At 37.3% G+C, this 12529-nt stretch overlaps 1 protein-coding gene across 4 annotated transcripts in view; it reads left to right on the forward strand.

Annotated features, from left to right (window-relative positions):
- The window catches only part of GABPA (GA binding protein transcription factor subunit alpha), a 33707-nt gene that overhangs the window by 5889 nt on the left and 15289 nt on the right, over positions 1–12529 (forward strand). For all 4 annotated transcript variants that reach the window (XM_048293594.1, XM_048293592.1, XM_048293591.1 and 1 more), the window contains exons 3-8: positions 988–1132; positions 2010–2094; positions 6283–6528; positions 10045–10239; positions 11040–11096; positions 12139–12279. In XM_048293594.1, coding sequence (XP_048149551.1) covers positions 988–1132; positions 2010–2094; positions 6283–6528; positions 10045–10239; positions 11040–11096; positions 12139–12279 — 869 coding nt within the window. The remainder of the gene's footprint in view (positions 1–987; positions 1133–2009; positions 2095–6282; positions 6529–10044; positions 10240–11039; positions 11097–12138; positions 12280–12529) is intronic.

The following is a 12529-nucleotide window of genomic DNA, read 5'->3' on the forward strand; positions in this document are numbered from 1 at the left end:
GTCACTTTTCTTATCTCTATTCCTTGGGTGGTTTAACTCAGCTCAGGGTTTCAATGAGGAGGCCCATCCAGGGTGGGCTTCGGTGGTGCAGCGTCATTATACACCTTTGCTATAATAGGCAAAAGTCCTTCATGAAGACGTTTAAGCCATGAAACATAACATTTCAGTCTCCGACAGGTAGAAAGAACTGAGGCTGGTTAGGTTAACTACTCTTTAAGAACCTGTTCTGGAGAACTGATTCAAAGCCACTTACTAGTTTCGTATTATTCTGAGCTCCTTGTGTATTTTTACTACTTACAGACTATATCTGTGTACATTCTGGTTTCCTTCTGTGTAAATGAAGAGAGCCCAACTCATGTTGGAGTCCTATAACAATGACATTTCCAAATGCCTGTGCCAATACTGTCATTGTTGTAGTGCAGGACAACCATGACACGCGACTCATAGTTCCTTCAAGGCTCCATGCTGCTGTAATTCCTTCTGGTTGTTCCTTGTATGTGTTAAACTTATTATTCTTGTGCTGGTGAAAAGACATGGCAAGTTGCTATGTATGAGTGTGAGCATTTTTTTGTCCTATTTTCCATGTCTGTTAAGTTTCTGTGTTTGCTTTTAACTTGAGTCTCTTGTAAATACAGTCCAGGCAAAGCAAATAAAATTAGTTTACTCTACATGCAAATTAACAATATATAATATGCTAACCATGGCTTACTCTCTCTCAAAAAGGTGATCTGAATCTTGGTATTTAACCAAGCTTTTTAGTGGTGACAGGGTGAAAGAAGAGTTACATAACCGTAAAATTAATGAGACCAAATTTAGTAATTCACTCTCTACTCAAATGAAGAGTACTCAGACTAATACTGCATGATATTAAGATTTCAGAGTCAGTATTACCTTTTATCTAGTTTACTTCTAACTTTTATTAAGCTTTCCTATACCTGCTCTGTTAACATGTAGGTAATGATTTGTTATATTAATTTGCTATTTAAGCATTGTCGAGCAAACCTACACCACCGCAGAATTTGTGAGTCAGGCTATTGACATCAGTGAACCCATTGGAAATCTTAAGAAGTTGCTGGAACCCAGATTGCAGTGTTCCTTGGATGCACATGAAATTTGTCTGCAAGATATCCAGGTAAATTGAAAGGTTGTGAAAGATTTAAACCTCTTAATGGAGAAGTGTTTTACATACTTTTTCCCTTTTTTCCATTGTCTGTGGAATTCATGCTTCATGTGGAATATTAATTACAATTATGAATTTAATTTCATGGCAGGTTCATTATCATCAGACCATTTAATATATACACACTGGTTCAGTGTGAATACAATCAAAATATTTTTGGAGTTCCTGGTGCAAGGTTAAGAAACCAGCATGAAAGTGAAAGAAGAATGAGGGCAATGACCATACTATTTTTTCTTGAGGTAGCCCACGTCATTTGTTGCTGCCTGAACTTCCATGAGTCCAATCTTGTTTTGAATCTAAACAAGAAGGTTTCTATATTATTCAGGTATAGAGGTAGCAAAGCATTACTCAAGAAATCCCCGCCTGTTTTTACCATTGCCACATGTTAGACAGTGTAACTGTTTTGCAGTTTGTTTAGCTACATGTTTTATTTGAAGTTACAATCAGACATCTGTGGCTTTTCCAGAAACCATGGGAGAATACTGTTGTAAAGACAAGAATTTTTATGAAGGTGTTAAAAACTCAGAAAAGGAACTGCAGATAGTTTTCAGGTAGTGAAGGTACCTCCCCATATTGCATTGCTTCTTTTAGGTCAAAAAATGTTCCTATTAGCAAGGATACCTTAAACAGAACAGTGGCAAATTTCAAATACGATCAAATTTTTTCTGTTATGTACTATGTCTACACAGTACTAAAAATATTTGCACACTTCTTCAGAAAATCTGCTGCAGGCACCAAGTGTTTCTAAAATTTAAAGGAGAATAAATTTATTGTAACTGTGAAACTAATACATATTTTAATTTTTTTAATTTTTAATGATTTTATCAAGCTGGACCCAGATCGAAGCCTTTTTGATCAAGGAGTGAAAACAGATGGAACAGTGCAACTCAGTGTGCAAGTAATATCTAGGCAAGGTAAGCAGTGACATTTATCCATTGTACAAACTAATATTGCAGGATTACTAAGCTCCTCCTATTCCTAGCTTTGAAATTGAGAAAATCAATGAATGGCCACAGTGCTTCAGAATGTATTTTTCACTGTGTACTGTAGTTCTAAGTAGTAAAATTAAAATAAATGTCATGGACTAATGCTATTTGAAATGTTTTTTAAAGGAATTTTGTATCTTTTTCATAAGTAACAAAATCAAACACAAATCCAGAACCCAGACAACTCTGTCAAGTAGTGAGTTACAGTATGAGGTTTTCCTCAAGGTTGAGTAGTTACTCGTACCAGACTAAATACTGAAGCAGGCAAAAGATTTTTGTGTAGGTGACAGTTTCATCCCTGTGAGATGAGTGAGCTTGTGTGCTTTAGGAACAATTACATTATGAAAGTAAATGTAGCTAACTGAAAATCCTTATCAAGGTCCAGGATCACTATTGTCTGTTTTCTCTGGATGAGAAAAAACCATTGTGTCAGAGGAACATTAACCAGGTGGGTACAGATTTGTTGAGGCATAGTTTTTATTTGTATTACCTGATATGATAGGATTTCCCCTTGTAAAATCCTCAGGAACTAGCAGCTTCATTGTTTTGCTTTTTGTCCTACTTTTCTGCTTTGCCCCTTCCATATGTCTTGAGTGGAAGGACAGCCACCACTCCTTAAAGGCAATGTTCATATTGGGCTGTGGGAACAGCTACAGGTGTTTATTTCCGTATTTTTAAACAGGAACAAGTTCTTCAGGAGTAGATTAGTTATCTATTTTGAATTACATCAGCAAAGCAAGTGAGCAAAATTTGGGGAGCACTTTTTGTTTACTTGTGGCTTTGTTGTAGATTAAACAGAAGAAAACTTTCTTGCCTTGTATTAACTGTTCAGCAAGACACAATTTGCATTTAATGCTGAGTGTCAGGTGACTAGTGCTAGGGTGAGTCCTCAGTTCCCCATATGTAATGGGAAGTGTACTACCTTTCTGCTTTTAAAATAGGATAGAAATATCCTTCAGGGAACTAGAATAACTGCTCTTAATTCATGCCCAGTAACTTCTAGTATTCAATGCTCAGACTTCCATTTTCAAAAGGATGTGAGTGATAAATATTTTTGCTATCATCTTCCACCTTCTTCCTGTGTTTCGTTATTTTCCCTTTAATGTAAAACTGGAGTTCATGATCGTAGAGTACAAGGAGCTTCTTGCTCCCTGCCCCCATCACGCCTTCCCTCTCTCCCTGTCCCTCCCCCTCCCATCTTAAAAGAAACACTTGAATATTAAGTACTTCTGTGTCACTTTGGAACACTCCTCAGTGTTGTTTTTCAGCCCTTGATACTTAAGTAACTCCTAAGAAATCTGTCTGTTGAAAGCATGTAAAATATGGCAGGGCAGAAATCAGAAGACAAATAGCATGCATATAAACAAAAGGAAGATATTTGGATCACTAACAGGAAAATGGACTTGTTACTCTTGACTACAGTACCCCTTTGAGACAGAAGGGAAAAAACAGCTTCTTTAAGCCATCCTCATTTTTCACTTCCATGAATGAGGTTTTGAGAGATTCTCAGTTCACTTATGCTTATTTTTCCCTAACTTGTGTAATGTATAGAATTCAACTAGGAGTAATTGGTGATGCTAATCCTTGTGGTGGATTGGACTCTCTTATTTCTTGAAAGAAAAGCTGCTATGTCAGTTCAAATGTTCGATCAAATTTTGATCGGCTGGCTTTAAATTCAAAGACAACAGGTGAAATATAGTTCTTCTCTAGTTGAACTTGAGTGTAGTTTTTTTATAGCATTTCATTCTACAGCAGGTAAAATACCATTCCTATTTTTTCATTTTACTAGAAAGACTCTTCTGGCACTCTGCCTTGCCCTAACTCATTTCCTCTGGTTGGAGGAATGGCAGTGTGTGTGGTTTTCCTGCCATTCAGAGACCAGCAACTTTGAGTGCAGCCCTGTTCTCTACTGCTCTGAACTGGGGCCTCTTGCATGTCTGTGGAACTCTGAGTAACTGTGTTCCATTGTATGTCAAAGAATTTGAAAAAAGCTTTCATTTTGAAGGCCTACACAGGAAAATACTGTGGGTTTTTTTTCTGTAATAATTTCTGAAACAAGTAGGCTTTTGTTATTTTAGTATGTAAAGGAACAAATCATAAGTGTAATGACACTTATTTAGATTAAAGATGCTGTTTGAGTAATGTCCTGTCTCTGGGTGTGGTTAATACTAGACATTTCAGGGTGGGTAAAACCAAGCAGGCTGCCTGTAGGCCAGTCATCACCCCAGTATATTCTCTACCTTCAGGCAGTTGGCAGTACTGTCAACATCTGCATGTGTCTTGGTAGCTCCTGTCCTGAAGCCTTGCACTGCTTGTACCAGTTTATACTTGTGGGGTGTGTGGCATTGTGTTCCACAATTTGGGTGCTGTCCAAGGAAGACTGGTCATCTCTTATGTGGTACGTAAAGGGAGAAGAGATGTGAGGAGAGATGCAGACAAACCCAGGGAATTAATGTTGATCTAGTGTTGCAGTAAGTTAGATGGCAGACTGTTAATTCACATTTTTACTTACAAGCTGTTTCCTCTACAGAGACTCATTGCTTTGATCTCCATGTTTGTATTGTGGATAAAGCATGAAGTTCTTTTGACATGTAATTTTATGACGCAGTGAATTATTTTGTTGAGGAATAATGAACTGTACCTCTCTAGATGCTTTTTTCTTTACTTTCTTTTTTGAAGATCAAAAATAGAATCTTAAGCCTTAGTGGCTTCCCTTAGCCATTTTCGTATGATTTTTAAAGAAGCCAGTGTTGTGCATGTTAATTTTAGATGGCCTAGATAAAACACTCTCCTAAATAAGATATTTGTTTGCTTTTTCTTCATGTTTGCTCCTTCATCTAATCAACCACTTACTGGTTGTCTACATCTATTTTCATGTCCTTGATTTCACATTGCTGAGGTTTTTACTCTGTGGTCTTTGTACTGTTTGTCCCCTTTTTAATATCTTTTTCAAGCTCAATGCCTTTTAAAATCCAGATAAATACTTGTCTTAAAAATACTTGTTTTTTCTTACTTGTAATACAGGTACATACTCCATTTGTTTTCCCTTATAAACTATGACTGGACTGTGGATTTAGCTTTTAAGGGTGTTACCTGCAAAACCGTCTCATGTTGAGCTTTAATACAGATGAGACAGGAAGAACAAAAAGCAATATCTTTATGGTACAAGATACTGAAGTTACTCTGGCCATGTAATGTTCTGTGAATCCTACTTCATCAGCCTAACCATAGTCAAGGTTTTCCAACTCAAGATAAAATGGAATTGTAAAGATTTTTTTTTAATGTGAAAATATGTTTGATAAAAATCTCTTAAAGTAAGTGTGGTTGTTGGTATTATAATGAAAATTGTGAGTCACAAAAATTAAAACAATCTTGAAAAATCTTCTGTACAATGTCAGAAATTTGGTGAGGCACCAGCTGGATAAAACACCTCAGAAGACAACAGAGAAAGTGTTGATACAAAGCATTAGTGAATGTGTTCTGACTTGCTGCAGAATTGATGCAGACATATCTTGTAGCTCCATGATCTAATATCTGAAATGACAGACATAAAGCCAAAACATGAATAGCTGATTAAGCTGAAAATGTGAAGAATTTTCTGATTTTCTTTTAACTTGCTGTTTAACACACTGCCTACTGCAGAGTATTGAAAGAAAATGTTAACTGCTTTATGTAGACCCCAGAGATATCGGGGAAGTATTGTAAAGCCTGAAAGAAATGCCTCATGGTTGGAGTAAAGCTGGATACTTGTCCTCTTGGAGGTTGCTTTTTCTGATTGTTTTGAGGCGCTTTTTTTGGTATATTTCTTACAGACTAAAATACTTGTACTTTATGCTCACATGCTGAACATTCTGTTCAAGATCTGTGAAACAGATCACTTAAATAGAACAGGAAGCTATAATACTGGGGGATGAAAGAGGGATAGCTTTGTTATTCACCTTAATAAAGTATATGCTGTATAATAGAGTGTCATTCTAATTTCGGACACTCGCAGGACACTCTTGTGTCCTGCTTCTTTCCTGAGTTTGCTAACCCTACTAATCAGAAGCCTTTAAAACAATGTTTTTGTCATATTTGCATTACTGTCTTTAAGTTTTGTGTTGTTTCCATACTTAGGGATAGAGCCCAAGTTGAACATCCTGGAAATCGTGAAGCCTGTGGAGACCGTGGAGGTTGTGATTGATCCAGATGCTCATCATGCAGAGGCTGAAGCTCACCTTGTTGAGGAAGCTCAAGTGATAACCTTGGATGGGACAAAACATATTGCAACAATTTCAGATGAAACGTCTGAGCAAGTGACACGATGGGCTGCAGCACTGGAAGGCTATCGGAAGGAGCAGGAGCGCCTTGGAATACCTTATGGTAATAGTGCACGGCTATGAGTGAATTCATCTGGGGGCTGGGCTCTTCTGTTCTGTGTGGGGTTGGTGCTCAAGGACCTCAGAGAAGGAAACCTGTGGTATGGGTTAGTATAATGCAAATAATCTGCATAAGGGAATTGTAGAATCATGGAATGGGTTTGGCTGGAAGGGACCTTAAAGACCATCTTGTTCCAATCCCCTGCCATTGGCAGGGACACCTTCCACTAGATCATTAGGTTGCTCCAAGCACCATCTAGCTTGGCCTTGAACACATCCAGGGATAGGGCAGCCAGAGTTCCTCTGGGCACTGTGCCAGTGCCTCACCACCCTCACAGGGAAGAATTTTTTCCTAGTACCTAATCTAAGAACCAAGGAGAAGTAAAATGAATGCTCATAATAGTTTCATTAAGTGAGTGCTTTCATGCCATAACTACCTTGTCAATGCAGTTTTTAGAAAGCACTTTTCTTCCTGCCCTCCTTAAAAATGTCTGTGTTAGTGATAAAGCTCTTCAGGTGTGTGTAGAATTGAACAGACTCAGTACTTGGTATTGGGACATTGCCTATAAAATTGCTGAAACAAATCGTTCATGGACTGGAGGATGCTGAATATTCTGTTAAATCAGATTTTGTATGAAAAGCTGTGCTGGACTTCATCATACTGGAGGAAGATGATTCAGAACTGAAAATAAATATTCTTCTAGATGATCATCTTTTTTGAGTTAATGTTGTTACTTAGCAGGTTGCTCTTTTAATGTTAGCTTAAAAAAAATCTCTGTCTGTTTAAGATTGAACTGGAACTGTGGGATTTAGACCTATATCATGTTTTGGAGTCACAAGAAGCTGAATTGCTTCTTGCGACTGGCAGAAGTGTACTGTCAAGGCATATTCAGGAAGCTGTTATATATGAGCAGACCTGTAAAACTGGAATATATTTGGCAAGGGGGATACTTGGAAGAGTTTAAGAATTTCAGTCAAGTCACAGGTCTTTGCAGTACATGTAGCTTGCCAATATTTTGAGCGTATTTTTGATAACTAAAGCAATGGCTTTTTCATGGCTTTTTAGTTTTCTCCTTGGTAAGCACTTCAAAAATATTTTCATCATGTTATGTCTGTTGATAATCAGGGATTTGATGCAGAATGTTTGAAAAAAAAAAGAGGGATTATCAGAAGCAGACTAATACTTTTCATCATACTCTCACATTAATATCAGAAGAAAATTACTTAAACCAGTGTTGTTATGTTGAATAATATTTTTAATAAACTTTAATAATGTTGACGCTTTAAGAAAACCCTATAACACACAACTGTGGCTTTAAATGTTTAATGACTTTTGGAGCATAGAAGTGCAGATTTTTCAGGAAAATCATACTAGTTCATTATGACAGAGATCTGTGGATTACGAATAATAGTGTTCTCTTGATACCAGAAAAATGTGCTAAATTACACTCCTAGAAAGAATAACATCTTAAATATTTTCTGAGTAGACATTGCAGAGACTTGGGCTGAAATAAGGTGCCCCTAGGTTCTACAGTATAATCCAAAATTATTTCCTGGATCTTTTCAGAAGACAGGGTGTGTTGATGTTAAGAGTCAAGTCCAGTCAATAAATAATCATCCAGAAAAGTAGTGGTTCGATGTCTTCATCCTTACAGGCTTCTCTGCTTTGCTGCAAAGGGAAAACCAGCTTTTAGCAGGTCTTTAAAATGTTGTGGCTTTTTCTTTAATGTTATGTTTTGGGTTGGTTTTATTAGGGATTATAAATCTTTTTCTGTTAAAAGTATTTCTGCTATTAGAATCCAAATATTTGGTACCTAGAAGGAAGGAAAATATTAATTGTTATGAGAAATAAATGCAGAAAACAGAGCAGCAGAAAGCTTGGAAAACACAGAAGTGGTTAGAGAAAGTAATAATTTATGTTTCCTTGCAGACTATGTTCTGTCAATGAGAACGGATTAGCAGCTTTCTGATAAAAGTTGACTGCTGCTGATGTTTGGTAGATCAACTCCCTTGAGGTGTGTCTTTTGCCACAGGATTATATTGCATTGTTTTAGGTAGCATTAGTGAAAAATGATGCCATGTAACTGTCCTTTGTTAAGCAAAATGAAATTTGTAGCTCCTAGATAAATGTGTACAGACTTAGAAAACTTTAATTTTTCTTAATGCCTATTTTACATCTTAAAATAAAAACTTTTCAAGGTGACATCTGCTTGGGATATCGGAATTTAAAAATACATAATCACTCTGCTCCAGTGAAAAGTAGATATCCCTACTTTAGTTTCTAGTTCTTACCTGTTGACATATTTTAATATATTATATACAACATTAGCATCCCAAAACTTGATGCTCTGGCTGAAAAAGTCATGCAGAAGCAATCACCCACCTCCAGCAGGCCAGTGCTCAGCCAAGCCCTATGCAAGGGGCTACTTCAAAAAAACTAGTCCTTAGTTTTATTGCTCAGTATTCCCTTGTAGTGTGAAATATCCCTTTGGTCAGTTGGGGTCAGCTGTCCCTCATCAGTTTGATGTGCACCCCCAGGCTACTCAGTGGGGTGGCTGAATGAGAAACAGAGAAGGCCTTGCATTGGAGTCCAATAGTCTGACCAGGTTCTTTTAGATATTCCATGTGTGGAGGGTGTAATATTGAATATCAAATTTACTTGAAAATCATTGATATACATGGAATTTCTGGTTTAGCAGAGTGATACAAGTTACATTAAAAACACAGCACAAAGGTAAGATACACTTAGATGAATACAGCAATTGCAGAACATCGCACAGTCCCAATCCCAACAGGGTTCCTGGTACAGGTGTCTATAACATACTCACCATCACAAGATTGGATTTCCCTAATAGCCAAGAAGGAGAACATGGGTTGCAGCCAGCTCAACCCCATTGTTTTCTTCGAAATTCTCTTGCTAGTTGTGTGGTTTATGTTCTCTGTGTTGGGCTGAGCCACATCTTCGTGGCCTCTGCAAGCACTGCTCAGCAGTAGCCAAAACATCTCAATGTGTTATTACCACTGGTTTGGTCACCAGCCTAAAGTACAACACAATAGGGGTTTCTGGGAAGAAAATTAATCCATCCCAGATATACCCAGTGGTGTTTTTTGTCAGCAGAAACTGAGGTTATGTGAATGAGTTTAGAATATAATATTTTGTCATAAATCACAATTTGATCAACATTTCTGAAGAAGAGTATCCTTCTGTGAGAGAGAGTACTCTTTTTTTGAAGCTAAAGACCTGTGGAAGAAGAAAAATTCTTTATTTGTGTTTGAGATATGTCAGGCATAGTTCTGATGTAAAAACTTTCTCTAAAGAAAATCCCTCTTTCGCCCTTTCATCACTCCACCAACCCATGTAATTCCATCACCATTTTAAGAGCAGTCACCAACTTACGTGGCAGATTTGGTCTCAGTAACTCTGCTTCTTGATGTTATTCATTTACTCTTACGGAAGTTATTACATAATCGAGGAGGAATCTTGCAGTATATAATTTACAGTGTCATCCATCTTTTCCAGACCCAGTTCAGTGGTCGACAGACCAGGTGCTCCATTGGGTGGTATGGGTGATGAAGGAGTTCAGCATGACTGACATCGACCTCAACGCACTCAGCATTCCTGGGCGGGAGCTCTGCAACCTCAGCCAAGAAGATTTCTTCCAGCGTGTCCCACGGGGAGAAATTCTCTGGAGCCACCTGGAGCTTCTTCGAAAGTGTATGGCAGATTTTTCTGTAACTGATTTTACTTATTCCACTTCCCTGCTTTTCTCTCTCTCTTTTTTTTTTTTAAACTTTTTTTTGGAATATGAAACCAGTTATGAGCAGTCATTTTTCCTTTGCTTAATATTGGGGCTAAAAATGAGGGTATCAATACAGGATAACAGGAGGTATTAGAATGTCTGCTGCCATGAAGCATGTCTGCATACTAAAGACTGCCTGTCTTTCAACCTTATAACTAGTAGAAGGTAGTGAATTATTATTCCTCCTTTGTTTTTTATAAAGCTTCATAGTTTATGCATCTACTGAATTTGTTAGTTCTATAATTAAATATTGCTCAAGAGTTATTAAATGTACATTTCTGTGTCATATAGAAGTGGAGATTATTAAGCATAGACAGTGAAATCCTTAGATGGTACACAACATATATGGCTGCTAAGCAATGCATTGTATGTGCATAAGACAGTAACATATATGTGCATTTCAGATTTACTATGCTTGGATGTAACTTGCCAGACAAATAACTATTTCCATTTTCATTTACATAACATAGCTGAAGGTTTTTGGGGATGGAGAATGCAGAAGATAGTGGAGATTTGCCATGTACACCCCTCTAAAAATTGAATGACAGATGTTAAATGTCTCCACTTCTAAGACCATGAACTGTCATGTCTCTTGCAGACTGATACCAAATTTTTATTTATTTTCCTCTATGAAATATGAAAGTTTTTGCTCTTCAGGTGACTTGAGATTTGTGCGTTAAATATAAACCTGCTGGGTTTTTTTTCCAATTTGTAGATGTGTTGGCTAGCCAAGAACACTCTGGAGAAATAGCAACTGTTACTATTGATCAGCGTAAGTACTTCTGTCAGCATTAATTCACACAATTCATTGTTTGTAGGTTTAGCACTGTACTGTGGTTCAGCACTATGATAGTACAACATTTAGAAAATCACTTGCGAGAGTATTTTTCCTTGGGGAAGGGAGGAGGACATACTTTAAACTTCAAAACATAACGTTGAGTTTCTGTATATTTTGTTATTGGGTGAAAAGTAGTGTTTGACCTGAACTACAGGAGTTTATAACTTTTGTTTTGGATGGTAGATTTTCCACTTTCTTGAAATAAGCTGTCTAGGATACATATTTGAGGTTCTTAGTTGTTTCAGGGCTTTAGGTTATATATTGCATAAATGAATGGATCTATTAAAGTACTAATTTCAAATAAAAAAGTGTTTCCAAAAACTTGAAGGGGTCTGTGGAAGAGATGACTTGCTTAGAAACTAATATTAGAAATAATACATTAAAGTAACTTTCCAGTTATTAGAAGCTCATTCTTTCAGCTAAGCAGTGTCATCAATTATTAAAATGAATCCATTTTTAGAAGACTTACAAGCATCTTATATGCTAAATAAACAGACTGTTTATTACATCCTGTGGTTGTGTCTAGTTAAAGCCAGCTTGAATGGGGCATCTGCATCCTCCTACACCATTGCAATAGAAGGTGTTTGCTGTTTGAGTATCAGGTATGGAGGTTGTGCAGTGACTGTAGAGAAAAGGGCATTAGAGTACATCGTGTGGGAACAGCATGAAGATGAAAACAAAGGCATGAGAGAGTTTGGGTTCTTTTTGTGGAAGCATGTAATACACATGATAATAAACTAAAGCTGGTGTTTTATCTGTAATGTGATACTTCTGCAATGAGTCTAAAACTAGAATTTTCATATAAGAGGTAAAAAGGTCTTTAAATTTTACTGAGTATTGTGACTTAATGCAGTGTGCCTTTTTAGCAAAAGAAAAACCAGGTTCTAGATGTTATAATACAGGTAATAAATAAAATATGTGTATTTCTGTGCCAGCAATTTATAATTGATGTTCTGCAACATTCTCTGCTCTACAGCTGTGCAGATTATACCAGCATCTGTACAGCCTGCTACCCCAACTACCATCAAAGTGATAAACAGCAGTGCAAAGGCAGCTAAAGTACAGAGAGCTCCAAGGATCTCCGGGGAAGATAGGAGTTCCCCTGGGAACAGAACAGGTATTGTCTCCATTATTTTTACATGGCAATGCACTGAACACTGACCCATTAATATGAATTACACTTTGGTGAAACACATCTTTGTAGCTCCAAATGTGAGGTTTGTAGGAGTCCATGTGGTGTGAAGGGAGCCATAGGTACAAAAATCCATGGCAAGCACAGGCAGCCCTGGCAGGTTGGTCAGCTCACACAAGCACCATGTCAACATGATGCTGCAGTTTTTCCATCCTGCAGCAAAATAAAATGGATA

The sequence above is a fragment of the Corvus hawaiiensis genome, chromosome 2 (genome assembly GCF_020740725.1).
Source record: "Corvus hawaiiensis isolate bCorHaw1 chromosome 2, bCorHaw1.pri.cur, whole genome shotgun sequence".
NCBI lineage: Eukaryota > Metazoa > Chordata > Aves > Passeriformes > Corvidae > Corvus > Corvus hawaiiensis.